Below are 21,059 nucleotides of genomic sequence, written 5' to 3' on the forward strand. Positions count from 1 at the left end.
AAAGAGAAAGAAAAACACCATATGAGATTGCTCATATGAGGAATCTAAATAAAAAACATAAATACAAAACAGAAACAGACTCATAGACATAGAATACAAACTTGTGGTTGCCAAGGGGGTTGGGGATGGGAAGGGGCAGAATGGGATTTCAAAATTTGTAGACACTGACAGGCATATGTAGAATAGATAAACAAGATTATACTGTATAGCACAGGGAAATATATACAAAATCTTGTGGTAGCTCACAGTGGAAAAAAAATGTGACAATGAATATATGTATGTTCATGCATAACTGAAAAATTGTGCTCTACACTGGAACTTGACACAACATTGTAAAATGACTATAACTCAATAAAAAAAAATGTTAAAAAAAGTTTGTAAATTGACTTGCAGACATAAAGTAGCAACTATCCTGCATATTTGTTGTTGGGTTTTCTTCCTTTCTTTTTCTTTCCTTTTTTTTTTTTTTTTTGTAAGCAGGTGAAATTTTCCAGCTAGGCACATGCCATTCAGTTTTCCATCAATCACACAGTTGTATAAAGTAGCAAAACTGAAGGAGTGAATGATTGTTGTATATACACTTTAAAACTGCTTTGTATGGTCTCATTTGAGATTTTTAAAAATGCTAATAACAATGAAATACCATTCCTCAAAACGGTAAAACTTAAAAAAAATTCTACTACCCAGTATTGGCAGAGAATGTCAAGTAAGACTGGTAGAAAAGCAATACAGTAAAAGCCTTTTTTAAACAATGGTTAGGGCCCAGTAGTAGGTCAATCACAAAAAAATTCAGGTAAAGTCAGAAATAATAGAGAATGATACATAAATATCTACATTTTATTTTAACTCAAATATATAAATGTACAGTAAAATTCACTAATCTTTTCATTAGCCCACTGATCACTATAAAGGAAGCATTACCTTGGTTTTCTTGTAATATACTATAACTAAAAGGTATATAACTTCCAGTTCCTCTAAAGCAAGGTAAATCTCTAATCACACTTAAAAAACAATCTAAGAGCAAAGATTCATCCAGGGTTTTTTTGTTTTAATCTTTCCCCTAATATTTTATATTTCTCTTGTCCACACCATACTAAAATAGAAGATTTTTTAAAAACTCTTTTTTATCAAGTCTCTATAAAGCAGTCAACTTAGTTTTCAAAGACATAGTCACTGTCTTTTCACACTCATATTTCATTGGTTTAACATACTGAATTAATTAACATAATTTCAAAAATAATATAGCTGACATTATAACTGATCCTTGGTAAGCAGTCAACTTAAATGGCAGCGTCAGTATGCAGACCTCAGAATGCTTACCAGCTGTAAATGTGCTGCGAGCATGGGTCAGAATGGTTTACAGAGGAAATGCAGAGCAACAGTTGACTCAATAAATTAGTTAAGTAGAAGTCAGAACATATCAAAAGCCTTATAATTTACATTTCCTGTGACTCAGCAACTCCACTTTTACACATGTATTCTAATTTCTTCTTATTTTTGGGAGTAAAGGATTAGCTATAAGTATATCACCAAAATATGAAGTCATTAAGTTGGAGAAAATTAATGTCTAGTAATGTAAGATTAGAAAAATAAATTATAGTAAAGCCATACAGTGGAATACTATGCAACTCTTAAAATAATACACATAAAGTGAACATAGAGTAATGTACCTAATGTATTATTAACGAATAAAAACTAAGTTATAAAAGAACATGTAGTATAAAAACCTATTACGGGAAAATATTTTTAAAAAAAGATTGAGAGGGTCAAGTGAAATAATGATATGTAAAGCTTTGCATGGTGCTGGCACATAGCAGGCAATCAATAAATATTAGCTATTACTACTATGATTTTTCAAAATTGAGATGTAGTTAATGTACAATCTAAGTTACAGGTGTACAACACAGCAGTTCACAATTTTTAAAGATTATACTTCATTTATAGTTATAAAATATTAGCTATATTCCCTGGGTTTTATAATATATCTTTGTTGCTTATTTATTTAAACATAATAGTTTGTAACTCTTAATTTCCTAGCCCAATGTTTCCCAACTCCTCTTCCCTCTCCTCACTGGTAACCATTAGTTTATTCTCTATATCTGTGAATCTGTTTCCTTTTTGTTATATTCACTAGTTCGTTTTATTTTTCACATTCCACGTATAAGTGATACCATACAGTATTTGCCTTTCTCTGACTTATTTCACTTAGCTTAATACCTTCCAAGTCCATCCATGTTGTTGTAAATGGCAAAATTACTATGATTATTATTAATAAATGTTATATTATAAAAGCTCACAACAGTTATTTATCTTTAATTATGGAAATATGAGTAATTTTCGTTTTCTTTTATATTTCCTAAATTTCCATCACTAAATGTATATTTATTTTCCAATAAGTGCAAAAAACAGCTCCTTTTGAAAATATATCACACAATAAGAAGCAGAAGGATTTAATATAATCAGTTTATTCACCTATTTCTCACTTCTGCTTCCAAAAAGCCTATGGTAGTAGAAAGAACTTTATCACAAAGACCTCTGAAAATCATTCCTCAGTACGCTGTACTTGGAATTTTGAGAAAATGCCCCTGTTCTGCAGGCAAACGGACAGAAATATGAGCAGTAGCAAATTATGCAAACATCAACTACTATCATCATCATCCAAAAGCCAGTAACTAGCTCTGCTAAAACATATGTAAGTACATTTCATAAAATTCCTTTCTTTAAGATTACCAGTGAGTGGATTTGTACACTTATCCTATTATCCTAAGTGGACCCAAGTATCAGTTTTGCCATACATACATTTCATCAGCTGTGTTATCTTATAAAGCAAAGTAATGAAAAACACATTAATATGTTTATAGCACTAGACAAGCAGATAAAATGAAAAACCAAATATGCTATTACATTTTCCCCTCATTTTATTAAAATACTTACACTCTTTGTATGAATTCTGGAAAAAGTAGTATATGGTGCCAAAAACTTCGAAGATGCAGTTTCCTTTGGACATGAAATATGAATGCTTTTCTAAAAGGAGAGGGAAAGATGAAATCCATCAGTAAATCTACTCCAATGGAATTAAAACTTCTTAAAGAAAACATTAGGATGAGAGAAACACTTACCTTTTAAGTGTACCCTCTCTAATCCTCCTTCCCCAATGCACAAAACTATCACTCCCCTATAGATCAGCAGTCCTTTTACTGCAGAGAGCTGCAATGTAATTTGGTATCGCTGAGCCATTACGTTTTTATGTTTAAGTATACTGTCCCATAGAAGACAAACCAACAATAAGATACAACTGACAAACATAAGAACATTAATTTTCAGAAGAAAATCTATTATCAGTATTCTCAATTAGCAGTGAGGCAAGGAAAAGGATCTACAGATCTGAGGAAACAGCACCAGTCCCCAGGTTAGGGCCTAAAAGACTAGTCTAAAAATAAACTTGCTGCCTATAAGAACTTTCAGAAAAAATGTTAGACTACTGACATGTATAGTTACCAGAGTGAGAGAGTAGGTAAAGTAAATTATGGTACAGTCATACAAGCTTGGCCAGGCTTGGGGTGCTCATTCTCACCTAGGACTTTAAGACTGGTCATCATAATATAGCTTTCTTATGATTCCCCATGTGTTTTGCCTAGTCATGATTACATTTCTTTCAGCTACTGTATGTAGGAAGATAACACTGGTAACATAGTGTTAAATTATACCTAGAACCAGATGTCAGATTCAAGCAACATAATAATGAACACCTAAATAAATAAATAAATAAATAAATAAATAACAGATTCAAGTGACATGATTTGCTAAAGGCAGACTCTGTAACCATTTAAGGTAAATATGTTGGTGTTTCAAGGCAGCATGTGTAGAAATATAAAAGGCTTAGTAAACACCTCCTCAAGGATTCTTGCAATATGACAATCCCTTACTCTAATCAGAATACCAACACCATCCCCTGAGTGTGTATCTCCTATACAGAGCTGAGGAGTTGCTCTCACCAAATGGTCCCTAACCTGTTTTCTCTTCTGCAATAGTACTTGAAAGTTTCTGGAAATTCTGCTGGACTATGAAAATATCTTCAATAATCAAGATTTTCTGAACTTTATAAGGCTAAACTATGTATAAGCACAGTCCTCAGAGTTCATTAGAAAGAACAGTTTCAAAGTTATAATATTCTCATTACTAAAAATCAGTATGCTCTTATTACAGGTTTTATACTTCTTTAAAAAAACAATTAGATTATCTATACAAACTGTACTTTCTTAGCCAGTGTATTTATGCCTGGCTGCCTGCAGGCCTTTCATTAAATGAGTTTTTGCTTCTAACCGCATGACAAAGCCCATACAGCTGCAAGAGAGCTGACCTGGATTTAGAATTGTCTCCTGTACCCCAAACTAAAGCATCAGCTAAACTCTCTGACTGAATATTCATACCAACCAAGGATGTGAGGAGCTCTGAAAGCTTAGTGTTTGGGACACTATAAGAAATGAATTTGCTCTCAAGAAGACCTCATTTCTTTGGTGCTAACTATGTAAAAGATTTCAAGAATCAGTGGTCTCCTACTTATTAATCCTGCAAACCTACCTTTATATCATAAACAGACTATGAAGGAAGATAAATGCTGAATTACCTTCCAATGTCAGCAGTAGAGAATCATGCTGTTAATGAAAATATTTTAAAGAAAAGTTGCAGCAGGAGATATAACAGACAAAATTCAGTGTGGAAGGGCAAGTGTGAGTATTCCACACCAAGAAAAAATTCAAAGTGAAACTTCCTATCTTTCGGGGTTAGGTTTTTAAGCATAATGACAGATCTATTGAACAGAACAATGTAGCAACATAAAATAGCAAAGTGACTCATGGCAGTTAGGATAACAAATGAATGTTCAACCATAAGCACTTACTGTCTGACCCAGCAGGTACACAGCAGAAATTAGCAATGATGTTGGAGGAGATAAAAATTGTATCAGGGCCTGAGTACAAAGGGAAGAAAGGAAGTCAGCACCAAGGCTGTGGATGGATACTGGCGAAACACCTGGAAAAATGTAGGCTTGCAAGGTGGTGTTATACTTGAAATCAACAGAACTGGGTTTCAATTCTGACATACTGTCTAATCAGCTTCAATCATCAGAGGTTAATTAACCTCTCTGAGTGTGTTTGCTTATCTGCAAAATGGAAATCTAAAATGGCAATCCCACAGGATTGTTATGATAAACAGCAATTTACTTTTGAAATATGTTACAGCTTCTTTCATATGCATTCTCAGTCTCCACTAATCAGCCTGTAAGGTATAATATTATCTCTGTTTTACAGATGAGGAAACTGAGGCTCAGGGAACTACTAAGTTATCTATCCAAAATCATCTTGCTAGTAAGTGTCAGAGTAACAAAGACTTGGACTCAGATCTTCTGACACTTTACACAGTACTGTTTATGAAAAATAAATATAAAATATATAATAACATGTCAACTATTACTTTGTATAGAATATAATGAATAAACGTTTGCTAAAAATCTTATGTGAAACATAAGGTATTCTCTATTCTTTTCAGTATACCTGAAATATCTTATAACCAAAAAAGTTTAACTACACACAAAAAGAAAACAAAAAAGCTGGTTCATCCTTTGGGAACTGCCATAGCATACAGACTGCAGTCATCAGAATGTGGAAGGAAAGTCAGTTCGAGGGCTTCACAACACTTAGTTTGGCCATCTACTCACCTCAAAGACCAATGAAAAAAACTATTAAGTACTACGAATGTAGGTCTCCACCAAGGTGTTGCCAGACACATTATAATGCTATGCTGTACAACATGGTAGATACTAGCCACATAAAGCTTGAAATGTGACCAAAGCAAATGAGGATCTGAATTTTTAATTTTATTTAAAGTTTAATTTTAAAACTGATACTTCATTCAGTTATCAGAAAACTTTTAAGTATGTTTGGAACTACTTAGGTATGTGGATCTATGTTTTTAACTGTAAATTTTTAAAAACCTAAATACATATCAAGTATTCCCAATAAAAAATCAGAGTCTGAATTGAGATGTGTTCTAAGGGTAAAATATACAAAGAATCTCAAAGACTTACTAAGAAAAAAAGGAATGTAAACCATCTCTAATAATTTTTCATATTAATTCCAGGTTGAAATAATATTTTAGATATATTGGGTTAAATAAAATACATTATTAAAATTAATTTCACCTGTTTCTTTTTACTTTTTTTAACATTTTTTATTGATTTATAATCATTTTACAATGTTGTGTCAAATTCCAGTGTTCAGCACAATTTTTCAGTCATTCATGGACATATACACACTCATTGTCACATTTTTTTCTCCGTGATTTATCATAACATTTTGTGTATATTTCCCTGTACTATACAGTGTAATCTTGTTTATCTATTCTACAGTTTTGAAATCCCAGTCTATCCCTTCCCACCCTCTACCCCCCTGGTTCTTTTTACCTTTTTAATGTGACTACTAGAAAATTTAAAATTACATACAGGGCTCACATTATTTATCTATTGGACAGCACTGGTATAAGGGAAGTAAGAGAAAGTTTGCATCTAAAAACAAATGTTAAGTACCAAAGAAAAAGAAAACTTTTGACATTCAAAGGCAGTAAAAAAAAAAACTATGATTATTGTACAAATGAAGTGGAGCTGACACTGATATGTAGATAAAAATATAAATATTTAAAGCAGATATTTAAGTACTACTATAGTTTTGCACACGGTGCCATCTAGAAGACATAAAAACTCACCTTGTTTATTTCATTCACAATAAATCCTTCTGAAGCTGTAACCTCTGGGATGCCATCAAGGCCAATTCCTTGACAAGTTAGGCTGCCATACAAAGTTGGTTTACCTATATAGCACAAAAGAAGCATTTATCAAAAAAAGAGAATTTAACATTTTTCTTCTTGAAGACCCAATTCAGGCACCTGTATAGATGAGAGGAAACTGGCTCATGACAGAGAATCAAGTACTTGTGTTAAAAGTGAGATGAAGTGAATCTAATTTGGAGGGAATACACTCAAGGGCTAAAAGTTATGAACAAAGATTTTGAGATATAATATAGTATTTGTAGAGAAAGCTACTAGAGTGATCTCAACCTCATTTACTGGCTGTGAAATAAAATTCTTCCAGGATGAAAGGTGAAGACCAACATGAATATATGCATTTATCCACAGTATATACACATAATATACAGTTAAGAATTAAACTTCAGTAATCTGGAAAATTTGCTTAAGTAGGACATTGCTTTTGAAGTGATATGGACGAAATAAAATATTATCCTACACATAATCATATGCAGATGGCAGAATGGAGTTAAAAATGTTCTTTTCTTCTTCTGAGCCTCCTATATACACTTTGTAACAGCCCATAACATGTTGTTTACATTTCCAGCTTCCCTATGAGACTGTGAAGTCCTTGAGTTCACAAACTAGCAAGGTGCTACAAATTATTCAGTAAATACCTGCTGCACCAAACAGAGATTCTAAGAGTAAGAGGGAAGTAAAAACCATCATGGAGTCACAGAGTGAGAGACCTTCTTAGAGAGGGTAGGACTTCAGTAGGACCTTGAAAGAAAGCTAGGCAGAAGAGAAAGGAAACTGCAAGTCAGGGAGGGGGCGTATCAAGAATAAAAGACACAAAGAACAAGAGGGAAGGAGGCATCAATTAATATACTAGTTCAGTGACAACACTCATGGAAAAGGTAGTTGAAAGATATTAATTAAGCAACTCACAATCGAGGGTAGAAGTTTGGACTAGAGAAGATACAGTGAAGAAGCTTCAGCAGGGAAGTGGCATGAAATGCTAGTTCAGAAAGATGCCACAAAAACAGGACTGAGGGAACTCTGCTTTTTGTCCCACTCCATGATTCTCTCCTGGCTTCCCTAACCATCCTGTGAAGTCTGGCCTTTATGGTACATCATTTCAGCCAATCTCCTATTAGCATTCTACAATTGTAAAGTCACTGAAATGACCTCAATCTTGGTTTTTTGTCTATGTAACAAAAGCAGAATTAATCCAGTCAGTCATGTTCTACATTTCTAAGCATAGGCTGCTGAGTGCTACTACAGAAAATGACACAACTGTGCAGACTGGCACCATTACAATTTCCTACAGAGCTTCAAACTCTGCAGCTTTGCAGTCCTTTTGCCCCTTTTATCCCCCAGAGCAGCCAGTTCTCATGACACCTATCCTGCCATCAAAACTTCTTCTTTCATAACAGCCAAAAAGTGGAAATGATTTTGTTACGGAAACGACAGACCAGCCAAGAAACAAGCACCACTCGGAAGGTTGGAGTACTCAGATGTATTACGCCGGTGGGCTCAGAGGAGCTTCTGCTCCGAAGCTCTGAGCACCTCCAAGACGTGCGCATGAGGTTTTACAGAGTAAAGTACAAGCTTGGGGTATTCGGCCAATAGGCATGGAACAGCTTTAGCAGCATCATTATCACAAAAGTGGAGGCAGGGAGGCAGCAAACCAACATTCCAAAGCCAGATATATCTCTTTGAAAATCCAGCTGGCTAGCAAAAAAAAAAAAAAAAAAAAAAAAACAACATGAACAGCAAACCAACACTAATTAACTTAGATTTACCAGTTAGTCCAGCAGAACTCAGATCAGTATTCTGATACTTAGATTTGTGAGTTATCTTGTTAGACCAGCCCAGCTTTTCCTTCACATTCTTAGACTTGTGAGTCATCTTGTTAGCCCAGCCGGCTTTACCTTCACAATTTAAATGTCCATCTACTGATGAAAGAGCAAAAAATGGGGTCTATCCTTACAATAGAATATTACTTGGCCACAAAAATAAATGAATGCTACAAAATGGATAAACCTTGAAATTACGCTGAATCAAAGACACAAAAGGCCACATATTACAATTCCATTTATGTGAAACATCCAGAAGAGACAAATCTATAGAGGCAGAAAGTCAGTTAGTGACTGCTAGGGGCTGGGAGGAGGGTGGAATGGGGAGCGACTGCTAAAGAGTACAGGGTTTCTTTTAAAATGTTTGGAATTAGGTAGTAGTGATAGACACACAACTCTGAGAATATACTAAAATCCACTGAATTGTACACTTTAAAAAGGTGAACCTTATGGTATGGGATTATATCTCAGTAAAGTTATTATCTAAAAAAAATTAGAATCCTAACAGGTAGGTAAACTGATACAGTTGTGAGAAACAGAAATAATGTATGTAAAGCATCTAGCACATTAGCACACATTTTATTTTAATAAAACTATTATTTCAGGGAAAAAAAAAAACCTCTCTTCCTTAAGAGCTGACCCTACTTCCAACATCATGAAGAAAATTGAGGCTATAAGATAGTCTCAAATTTCCATATCTACATCTACACTTAAGCTCATCTTCTTTCATCTTAGCCTTTCAGACTTAAGTCTCTCTTCCAAGGCACTGATTTTTCAGTTAGTTCTTTTTTCCTTTACCTATATCTTATATCTTAATTGCTTTCCATTAGTACCCATGTTTAAAAATAAAATAAAAACCCCTGATTCTTTTAACTTTATTTTTTAGTTGAAGTATAGTCAGTTTACAATGTTGTGTCAATTTCTGGTGTATAGCACAATGTTTCAGTCATACATATACATACATAAATTCTTTTTCATATTTTTTCATTATAAGTTATTACAAGATATTGACTATAGTTCCCTGTGCTATACCGTAGAAACTTGTTTATCTATTTTATATATAGTAGTTAGTATCTGCAAATCTCCAACTCCCAATTTATCCCTTCACACCTCCTTTCCCCCTTGGTAACTGTAAGTTTAAAAACCTTTGATTTTTGAGACCTTCTAGCTACCACCCTTCTCCTGTGCAGCACCAATTTCCTCAAAAGAAAACTCTATTTAAAACTCTATTTCTCATAGAAATAGAATATATTATTATATAAAAACATAAAGTATCTCCAAAAAAAAACCACTAAAACAAAATTTTCTCACAAATTTAGAAGTTACCACATGTTACCACATTAACTGCAAACGAATGAATTGGAGTAACACAGGAATGTCATCCAAAGGAAACATTTATAAGACTTGAGAACTAACAATATATGGCAGGGTGAAGTGACTAGGCTTTTTACTCTGATACCTAGAACGGTGGTAACTTAAGAAATGAGAAAATCAAGAAAGAGAACCCATTTGACAACAGAAGTGCTCGGCTTCAGGTTTTGGATTTGATAAACTCAAGATGACAGTGAGAACTTTAAGCAGAAACATTTAGCAGACAGCTATTTAATCTCTGCTTGAAATTGAAGAGAGGTCAAAACTAGAACTGCAGATCTAGAACTGCAGGACAATCACAACTGAAGCTACAGAACTGCTTAGGATACAATAATAAATGGCTAAGAGACTGATAAAGATGCACCAGCAATTCTCCACAGATAAGTTTGTGGCTTCCAATGGAAAACTAATCTGAAGACTTTCCCCTAGAATGGAGAAGTTGGAGTGATGTCAGAACAGCACAGACTAGTTAAGAACATTTGAAGGCTATGAGCATTGTACAAGCAGTCTGGGCCAGGAGAAAGCAGGAAGCTCTCTTTTAGTAGTAAATTCTCTTTTTCTAAAGGGAAAGCATATAGATTTAAGGACATTACCTGGGGGGTGACAGCTCAGCCAGGCCTCCCCTTCATCCTTCCTATGAAGAGACAAAAACCTAATTAGGCTCACTCAATGTCAAAAAGGATCCTAATTTGGCCACTAGCACTTAGAAATGATCTAGTCTAAAATCTCATCCAGGCATAGACAAATTTTATTTATTGAAGAAAATTTTGTGGATTAAGTGTTTAATGCATAGATCTGTCGGTTAAATGAATCTCAAATATTCCACCATATATTTGATGAAATAACTTATTGGCTGCACAATCTTGGGCAAGTTATTTCCTGATTCTGGACTTGTGTTCTCTCAGAAGCCCTTGGTAGCCCTTAATAAATGTCAGTGTTCTTCCTATTACACATTCTGTGTTGTAGTAAGTAATGTGTATTTTATTTTAGCCCACTTAGTAAAGTGCAAGTTTCTTAAATGCAGGAGACTATGCTTTATTCATCTTCACCACTGTTTTAATGTGAAAAACTTATGAGTAATAATAGTTGCCATTCACAGCACTGCTGTACTCATTCTGGTGCCCAGCATACGTTGCACAGTATATGATCAATAAATATATGTTAAATGAGTGAATGGTTTGTAGTGCATCCCTAATTAAGCTGTTAATTTCTTGAGGGCAGGAACCACCCCTTAAATTTAAAGTGCACATCTGAACTCCACGGAGTATCTATCTAGGTCAATCTCGACATGGTAGGCGTTACGCTGTTTCCTTAACAGAATTGTACAATATGACTAATACACCACTAGGGGCCGAGGAAGATACAAAGATTCCATCGCACAATGACAATGCGGTGGTGGCAAGTACCGGGACTTTTGTAAATAGCTGAGGACCAATTATTTGCTAAATGACCATGACTACTTGGCCAAGAGACTTCCTGCCTCCCAATTTTCCAGTCTTTCTCCAACTGACTGATCCTATTCTGCCTCTGGAATCACACGACGCATATGTGTTTTCTTGCCCTCAGCATAGCTCTTCTGAGGCTGAAAAACAATGGCTATGGGCGTTTGAGACTTCTTTTTCTAGACCCAGGGTTCCCTCAACAATTGATGAGGTAATCCATATGGATATCCTGGATCGAGCATGGCTCTCCTTAATGTAAAGGCAACATCTGCTACCCGCCTCCTCCGTCCCGGTTCTGGACCTGGATTCACCTGAGGGCTTGGGCCCAGTCGCTCTGAATCCTCAAAGGCGCCGCCATTTGACCCCGCCTCCACCAGACCGCCTCTTCCGCTCTTTCCCGGAAGTGGGTCCTCCGAAGGAGCTGCGTCGAGAACAAAGGGCGGGATCTATACCGACAGGCCACCAATGAAAATGCGCGATAGCACCTCTTCTCCACCCCATCCATTTGCGCGCGCGCGCTCCCCACAGGAGGCTGGTTCCTGACAGAAGGGTCGGAAGAGTTCCAGCTGCCTGTAAAACCGACGCCGCTGTGCAGGAGCGCGCGTCCTTCGAGTGTTGTCAGCCTGATCGGTGAGCACAGTGTGCCGTGTCCTTGCGCGGTGAAGCGCAGCAGACACAACGGGGGTGTGCCCGGTGGCCGCGTGGGGGCGCGCGTGCACGCGTCCTCTCCTGAAGGTGGGAGAGGAGCGTTGGGTGACTTGGCCACCTGGATTTCTCTGCTTTCCCATCCTTTCCATGACTTCTTAGTCCAGACCAGCCTCCACAACCAGCTGCCGACCATCTGGCTTGCCCTGATCTCTGTGCAAGGGTCTCTTTTTACTCCAGGGGAGGCTGAAGCTGGGTAGTGGTGGGAAAAAGTACAGTAGCATTTACTTTATTTCTGTTGTAGCCCATGCACGTGTCATTCATTATTATATTAATCCTTACAGGAACTCTGCGAGTTAAATATTACCTTAAAAAAGATTGCACGCTAAGGCATGTTCATAGTAAGGCGAGGTGCTGGTATTCGAACCCAGATTTCTTGGCTTAGGATCCAAGGCACTGTTTTTCCCACCGTACTTGTTCTAAGGGGTTTGTCCCTTGCCTTAAAAGAGCTGACTGTATTTAGGAAGGGGAAACACGTACGGGAGCTATCATTCATTGAACTCTTTGGACGTGCCAGGCTTCTTAACGTACGTTATCTCATTTAGTCGTCAGCAGTCTTGTGAGGTAGATATTATCTGTTTTTCAAGAGAGATTTTGAAGTGGTTTACCCAAAGTCACTCAAAGAGTCGGTGACAAAGCTAAGTTTCCAATTCAAGTCTGTTTTCAAAGCCCATTTTCCCCCTCCTCTCTTAGGTTATACTGCCTCCAAAGGAGAGAGTTTTGTATAGGACTACAGAGTCCTTAAATCCTTCTCCTGACTTCGGCATTGCCTTCTGGACGCCTTAACTTGATTACCAAGGCGTTGCTATGATCAGATACTTTATCATTTAACCAATTTCATTAATTTTCCCATTCTCATACTCTATTCTCCAGTCATGTAGAACTTGCAATTCCTCTTCTGTCACATTCTGTCTCAGACCCTCACCATGCTCATCCATTGACCAGGAATATTCTTTGTATCTTTGGCTAACTCTTATTCATTCATCCTTCAAGTCTCAGTTTAGAAATCACTTTCTCCAGGAAGCCTTCCCTGCCTATTCCTGCCCTTGTCTGGATTAGGTATTCCCCTACTGTGTTACCAGTCTTAGCTGTCTGTACATACTGTACACAAGTAAATAGCCTATTTACTTGTCTAGATTGTAAACTCTATGAACGCAGGCACTGTGTCTGTCTTGCTCACTCCTGTATCCTTAACTTTAGCATAATGTGGGGTATGTGATAGCTCCTCAGTGATCATTTCTTGAATGAATCAGAGACTCAGGAAAGGCATTAAGGAGTCCTAGCTCATTTACATCCTGTCATGGTGAAATTTGTACAAAAGCTGAGGTCATTTCTCTTCAAACCTTTCTGTATGCTACCTTGTGCTGGGTATTCTGAAGCAGATTATTGTGGGAAGACAGTCTGGGCGAATACACCTTATATTAAGTACACTCACTCACCTCACAGACTCATTTCTTGCCCTGGACCCTGTATGCTCCAATGTTACAGCCACACAGCTCTCTCCATTCCTTCCATATGTCAAACCCTACCCATACTTGGGTATTCTCTCAAGTGTTAAATTTTGTTCTAATCCAGCCGTAGAATAAAGCCAATTGGACGGAAGAAGATAGCTAATTCAATTCTATTATTAGAATCCATTCGAGCTTATTAGTGCTGTGCTAAGCATTCTCATGTACTTTATCTCATTCTGTTCAGTTCAAACCATTTTGCAGTGCCTGCTCTCTGCCAGGGAGTGCCAAGGTAAATCAGACCCAGTATCTCTCCTCAAATAGCTTACAGTCTCCAAGAGGAGACATATGTATAAATAGGCTATAACAATGCAGTGGTCAGTGTTACTTACAACAGAGGAACAGCATCATACATAATCATGTCCCAAATCTAACCTTCCCTCCATTGATGTTCTAGAGACTCCCAAAGATGTCAGCGCAAGGCCATACCTGGTCCCGACAGATGAAGAAGGAGGATGAGGAAGAAGACCCACTGGATCAGCTGATCTCCCGCTCTGGCTGTGCTGCTTCTCACTATGCAGTGCAGGAGTGCATGGCCCAGCATCAGGACTGGCGACAGTGCCAGCCACAGGTGCAGGCCTTCAGGGATTGCATGAGTGAACAGCAGGCAAGGCGACGGGAGGAGCTGCAGAGGAGGAAAGAGCAAAGCAGTGCCCACAGCTGAAATCCCAAACCACCTATCCCCAGAGGATGGCCCTGCAGAAACTAGCACCCAGAGAGATCATGGGAGGAAGAAATCCTAAACAGTGGAAGTGTGGGCCAAGAAGTGTAAGACTTGGGGATAGTCTTGGGCCTGGGGATGAGAGCCAGGCAGCCATGGGTTGGACATGACTGCCATAAAAAGCTGTCATATTTTCATGTTGAGATCCCACACATCCTCATCCATCTTGTGCCACCAATATTAAATACTGACCAGTATTTGCCATGTAAAACAAAGAATGGAGTTAAGGGATGCTGTCCTACCCTGTGTCCTGGGTCAGTGTGTCTAGCCCTGAGCTGATTACATCGACATTTAATTTTAAAGTAAATTCACAATCTAAAGGTAAATTTGTTACCTAATCATTTCTTCATTTATTAAGTCACTGGTTCAAAAACATCAGGGTTTTCAGAGACCTTCTCATGTGCCAGGCACCGTGTTGGAAACTGATGTGATGAAAATATTATCTCTGCCTTCATGTTGCTTAGTCTGGTTTGAAAGAGAAACAAAACAACACTAGAACAACTAATTCCTAACAATAATATAAATGACTTTATCTCATCATTTGTTCTGGATATTTCAGTCAATCTAATGGAAGGAAGAAAGCAAATGGGAAACAAACACTGAGTACCTCTCATATGCCAGACTCTGTTGAATTAGAAAATGCAGAGTCTTAACTCAGCACACTCCCAACCCAGCAAACACAATGTTAGCTTGATGTTTTAAAAAGTACATTAACATAAAATACAGATTTTCAGCTTTTGAACAATGTGAGGCTGTCAATGTGGAGCTTAGAGTCCTACGTGACAACGATTTTCTGGAGCTGAATAATGATTTTTCTTTTAGGTGGTTGTGTTCTCCAGTTCACAACAGTTCGCCACTGCTTTTCATTTTTCTTCCATGGAGCTGCATTACCCATTCTGTTACTTTCTGTCTAGCCCTGTAAAGCATTTGGGAGTCGGAAGGGAGCTGGGAGAGTGACCCCTGCTACAGAGCTGGAGTGCAAAGGGGCATATGCTGTCATCAACAGCAGCAACATTTCTTGAGTGTGTGTGTCTGTGTGTTATCACAAATCAGAAATATAGTAGCCCTAAAACTACTTTGAGCCTTTGTGTTGGTATTTGGAGAGGAGAGAAAGAGAAAAGAGGGGAGAAAATATGAGGAATACCAGTCCAAAGAATAATAAAGTCCACTTTAAGCCTTGAGGCAGAAGGGGATGACTGGGTATATAGAAAGACATGAATCTCTGTTGGGCCATGTGTGCTCAGTGTCATGGGTCATCAGAGGGAGCAGTGTGGACTGCAGCTGTCAGCAAGAATCTCAAAGAAGAGAATGGAGTTGAGTTGACACCATTAAAAATGAAGTAGATATTACCTATTTGTAACATATATAGCAGAAAGGATTACCATCTGCAACAAATAAAAAGTACCTAGAAATCAGTAAGGAAAAGCAATAGTCCAACTGACAAGTAAACAAAGTTAAGTATACCCACAAAACATAGGAAAATGTAAATATATTTTACATAACTGATAATCAGAGAAATGCAGGTCTTAAAAACAAAGTACTGTTAGATGATTCTATTGACAAAAATTAAGTGTTTTTTCTTTTATTTTTTTAAACATTTTTTTGAGTTATAGTCATTTTACAATGTTGTGTCAAGTTCCAGTGTAGAGCACAATTTTTAGGTTATATGTGAACATACATACATTTATTGTCACATTCTCTTTTGCTGTGAGAACCATAAGATCCTATATATATTTCCCTGTGCTATACAGTATAATCTTGTTTATCTATTCTACATTTTGAAATCCCAGTCTGTCCCTTCCCACCCCCCATCCCCCTTGCAACCATAAGTCTGTATTCTATGTCTATGAGTCTGTTTCTGTTTTGTATTTATGTTTTTTTTAATTTAGATTCCGCATATGAGCGATCTCATATGGTGTATTACTTTCTCTTTCTGGCTTACTTCACTTAGAATGACATTCTCCAGGAACATCCATGTTGCTGCAAATGGCATTATGTTGTTGGCTCTTATGGCTGAATAGTATTCCATTGTATAAATATACCACATCTTCTTTTTTTTTTAACATTTTTTATTGATTTATAATCATTTTACAATGTTGTGTCAAATTCCAGTGTTCAGCACAATTTTTCAGTCATTCGTGGACATATACACACTCATTGTCACATTTTTTTTCTGTGAGTTATAACATTTTGTGTATATTTCCCTGTGCTATACAGTGTAATCTTGTTTATCTATTCTACAGTTTTGAAATCCCAGTCTATCCCTTCCCACCCTCCACCCTCCTGGTAACCACAAATCTGTATTCTCTGTCTGTCAGTCTATTTCTGTCCTGTATTTATGCTTTGTTTTTGTTTGTTTGTTTGTTTTTGTTTTTTAGATTCCACATATGAGCGATCTCATATGGTATTTTTCTTTCTCTTTCTGGCTTACTTCACTTAGAATGACATTCTCCAGGAGCATCCATGTTGCTGCAAATGGCATTATGTTGTCAGTTTTTATGGCTGAGTAGCATTCCATTGTATAAATATACCACATCTTCTTTATCCGGTCACCTGTTGATGGACATTTAGGCTATTTCCATGTTTTGGCTATTGTAAATAGTGCTGCTATGAACATTGGGGTGCAGGTGTGTTTTTGAAATAGGGTTCCTTCTGGATATATGCCCAGGAGAGGGATTCCTAGGTCATATGGTACGTCTATTCCTAGTCTTTTGAGGAATCTCTGTACTGTTTTCCGCAGTGGCTGCACCAAACTGCATTCCCACCAGCAGTGTTGAAGGGTTCCCTTTTCTCCACAGCTTCTCCAGCATTTGTCATTTGTGGACTTTTGAATGATGGCCATTCTGGCTGGTGTGAGGTGGTACCTCATTGTAGTTTTGATTTGCATTTCTCTGATAATTAGTGATATTGAGCATTTTTTCATGTGCCTATTGATCATTTGTATTTCTTCCTTGGAGAATTGCTTGTTTAGGTCCTCTGCTCATTTTTGGATTGGGTTGTTTGTTTTTTCCTTATTAAGTCATATGAGCTGCTTATATATTCTGGAGATAAAGCCTTTGTTGGTTTCATCATTTGCAAAAATTTTCTCCCATTCCATAGGTTGTCATTTGTTTTACTTATGGTTTCCTTTGCTGTGCAGAAGCTTGTAAGTTTAATTAGGTCCCATTTGTTTATTCTTGCTTTTATTTCTATTGCTTGGGTAGACTGCCCTAGGAGAACATTTTTGAGATGTATGTGAGATGATATTTTGCCTATATTTTCTTCTAGGAGGTTTATTCTATCTTGTCTTATGTTTAAGTCTTTAATCCATTTGAGTTTATTTTTGTGTATGGTGTAAGGGAGTGTTCTAGCTTCATTGATTTACATGCTGCTGTCCAGTTTTCCCAATACCATTTGCTGAAGAGACTGTCTTTATTCCATTGTATATTCTTGCCTTCTTTGTTGAAGATTAGTTGACCAAAAGTTTGTGGGTTCATTTCTGGGCTCTCTATTCTGTTCCATTGGTCCATATGTCTTTTTGTACCAATACCATGCTGTCTTGATGACTGTAGCTCAGTAGCATTGTCTGAAGTCTGGGAGAGTTATTCCTCCAGCCTCTTTCTTCTTCAGTAATGCTTTGGCAATTCTAGGTCTTTTGTGGTTCCATATAAATTTTATAACTATTTGTTCTAGTTCTGTGAAATATGTCCTGGGTAATTTGATAGGGATTGCATTAAATCTGTAGATTGCCTTGGGCAGTATGACCACTTTAACAATATTGATTCTTCCAATCCAGGAGCATGAGATATCTTTCCATTTTTTTAAGTCTTCTTTACTTTCCTTAATCAGTGTTTTATAGTATTCTGTGTATAAGTTTTTCACCTCCTTGGTTAGGTTTACTCCTAGATATTTTATTACTTTGGGTGCTATTTTAAAGGGGATTGTTTCTTTACTTTCTTTTTCTGTTGATTCATCATTAGTGTAAAGAAATGCAACTGATTTTTGAATGTTAATCTTGTAACCTGCTACCTTGCTGAATTCTTCGATTATTTCTAGTAGTTTTTGTGTGGACCTTTTAGGGTTTCCTATATATAGTATCATGTCATCTGCGTATAGTGACACTTTTACCTCTTCTTTTCCAATTTGGATCCCTTTTATTTCTCTCTCTTGCCTGATTGCTGTGGCTAGGACTTCCAAGACTATGTTGAATAGGAGTAGTGATAGTGGGCAGCCTTGTCTTGTCCCAGATTTTAGTGGGAAACTTTTGAGTTTTTCACTGTTGAGTACTATGCTGGCTGTAGGTTTGTCATATATAGCTTTTATTATGTTGAGATATGTTCCCTCTATACCCACTTTGGTGAGAGTTTTTATCATAAATGGGTGTATTAAAAGTGTTTTAATGACCAGTATTGGTAGGGATGGAAGGAAACAGACATATTCACACATTGAAGGGATCATAAATTACTAATGCTTTTCAGGGCAATTTGGTGACATCTATAAATATCTTAAATATTTAAACAGTAATTCCCCTTTTAGGAATCCTCTTAAACATCTTTTTACAAGATGTATATGCTATTAGATTCATTGCAGCACGGTTTATAATAGTGAATAAATGGTCACAATGTAAAGTTCCATCCATAAGGACTTTATTTGCTTATATATTCAAATCTGTTACAACAGAAATGTATCTATGTATTAATCTGTGTAATTAAAGTAGAAATAATAGGCCATAGGTGTAGGACAGGGGATTCTAGCAGAGGGGAAGGGTAGAAGGACCTCCTCAGCAAGAGGAATGGCTTTCAAACTAGCTAAGCGTAGGGAACAGGTTTGGGAGGGCTCCAGTCTAACAGGGAGCTAACACTGTAGGGGGTCACAGAATGTTTGGGCAAGGAGACCTCTATTGCCACTCAGGCCTGTTTCCTCAAATAAAGCGGGATAATTCCTATTTAATAGGCATACTAAGAGAATTAAATGAAAGATAATACATAAATATCTGGAAATAAAATTTATTAGCATTTACTGATCTATTATAACACATGTATGGAGCATTTAACCCAGGGTGTCTGGTTCCAGCACCTGTGCTCTCAATCCCTATGACATTGCTGCTTTCAAATCCCACTACGCCACTTACTGGCTGTGTGATTTTGGGCAAATTGCTTAACATCTCAGGATCTGTTTTTTCTTCTTTAAAAATGTAGTTATAATACCTTCCTCACAGGCATCAAAACTAATGCATGTAGTGGGGAGGGTATAGCTTTGTGGTAGAGCATGTGCTTAGCATGCACAAGGTCCTGGATTTGATCCCCAGTACCTCAAAAAAAATAATTGAAAAAAAAACCTAATTAATGTAGATCTTCCTCATAGGGTTCTTGAAAGAATGAGTACTGGTAAAGAGTTTGGCAACAGTGTCTGGCACATAGTAAGCATTCACTGGATGTTAGCTATATCACCATTATTATTGTGTGCTAGTCACTGTCGTGAGCTACATTATCTTCTGGTCCTTCTAACACTAAACTAACTGCCCTTTACAGAGGAGGAAGTAAAGGTCAGACTGAGGATTAGACTCCAAGGGTGTCTTGTTCCAAAGCCTGTGCTATTCTTTGCTCTTTGCTCTCTCACAAGCATCCAGTTCCTATTATGGTGCTTAACACACACTAAGTGACCCTACTTACTGTGTAAATATTACTTTACCTTTTTTTAGTGCTTTATAAAAAGGAAATTAACCAGCACAACTTGCCCAATGTTCTCGATTAGTATGTTTTTTAATCTCTCAGCTATGCAGCCCACAGCCATGGAGCTGGAGTTTAGGGGGGTCCATGCCTGTTTCTATACAATCCACACCTACCTCTGCAGAGAAGCTTGGTGCCAGGGATGAGTGGAGAGACCTTTTGGCTGGGTGCCACCCTTGGCTAGGCCTCAGGCAGACTCATGATTTGGCTTTTCCCTGCAAGGTCCTTGGCTGGGGACGTGGCCTGTGCTCAGTACAAAGGTGCACTGTAATGTGTTTTACTAAATGAGTAATAAGATACTCCTCCCACTCTTCCTCCCTCAGGTAAAATTGCCAAAGTCCTGGGCTGCTGACTTTAGAAATCCAAGGAGAACTGGAGGGGGTCCAGGTTGAAACTTTATACTTGCCCACTGTATGGAATGCTAGGACTCCCTGCTCTGCCCCAAAAGGGACTTAAGGCAGGCAGAGGAAGTGGGAAGGGTTCTCTCCTTCTCTAAGCTATCTTCTGAAGAAGACTTTCTTTCTTCAGAGCCTGAACATCTTTCAGAGCCTGGCTATTCTGTCTAAATGTGGAGCTGATTCCCTCAACTTGAAATGCCTGAGAATGAGTTATTCCAGGGTGGGTATAAGAGCTAAGTGAATCATTTCAGATTCTCCAGGAAAATCAGACATTTGAAGACAAAAACAGCACATAGAGATCAAAGTACAGATTAAACAAGCATGGGGTACACTGGCTGCTTCTGTCTGTAGTGCCTTGCCAGCAGGTCCAGTTGCAGACATGCCCAATGCATGCTCAGAGAGCTTTCCTTGCCTAAGTACACTTTATATCCTACAGACAGGACCAGGGTCTCTGAACATTACTACAGTATCTGAGTGGTCAAAACATCCAGATTCCATTTTTTTTTCTCTACAACTAGAACATACCCTTTCAGAATCTACAGCTGGCAA

General features: G+C 37.5%; 2 protein-coding genes across 5 annotated transcripts in view; one reads left to right on the plus strand and one right to left on the minus strand.

Annotated features, from left to right (window-relative positions):
• The window catches only part of PAAF1 (proteasomal ATPase associated factor 1), a 39,224-nt gene extending 27,327 nt beyond the window's left edge, over positions 1 to 11,897 (minus strand). For 2 of the 3 annotated variants that reach the window (XM_006203346.4, XM_072969241.1), the window contains exons 1-4: positions 11,782 to 11,897; positions 10,622 to 10,662; positions 6,760 to 6,863; positions 2,935 to 3,024 (exon numbers count right to left, since the gene is read on the minus strand). In XM_006203346.4, coding sequence (XP_006203408.3) covers positions 2,935 to 3,024; positions 6,760 to 6,863; positions 10,622 to 10,662; positions 11,782 to 11,828 — 282 coding nt within the window. In that variant the 5' untranslated portion in view covers positions 11,829 to 11,897. Of the gene's footprint in view, positions 1 to 2,934; positions 3,025 to 4,900; positions 5,359 to 6,759; positions 6,864 to 10,621; positions 10,663 to 11,781 lie in introns of those variants that run through there. The other variant, XM_072969240.1, reaches the window with a different exon arrangement.
• A 57-nt stretch (positions 11,898 to 11,954) lies between these two features.
• On the plus strand, positions 11,955 to 14,944 carry COA4 (cytochrome c oxidase assembly factor 4 homolog). Of its 2 annotated transcripts, none has more exons than XM_015238461.3 (2): positions 11,955 to 12,100; positions 14,081 to 14,944. In XM_015238461.3, exon 2 carries the CDS (start codon positions 14,093 to 14,095, stop codon positions 14,345 to 14,347), a length of 255 nt encoding a protein of 84 aa, XP_015093947.1. In that variant the 5' UTR covers positions 11,955 to 12,100; positions 14,081 to 14,092; the 3' UTR covers positions 14,348 to 14,944. The 2 variants fall into 2 exon arrangements, with proteins under 2 accessions (XP_015093947.1, XP_072825344.1); XM_072969243.1 differs by having other exon boundaries at positions 11,964 to 12,205.
• The last annotated feature ends 6,115 nt before the right edge of the window (positions 14,945 to 21,059 follow it).

The sequence above is a fragment of the Vicugna pacos genome, chromosome 10, assembly GCF_048564905.1.
Source record: "Vicugna pacos chromosome 10, VicPac4, whole genome shotgun sequence".
Classification (NCBI taxonomy): domain Eukaryota; kingdom Metazoa; phylum Chordata; class Mammalia; order Artiodactyla; family Camelidae; genus Vicugna; species Vicugna pacos.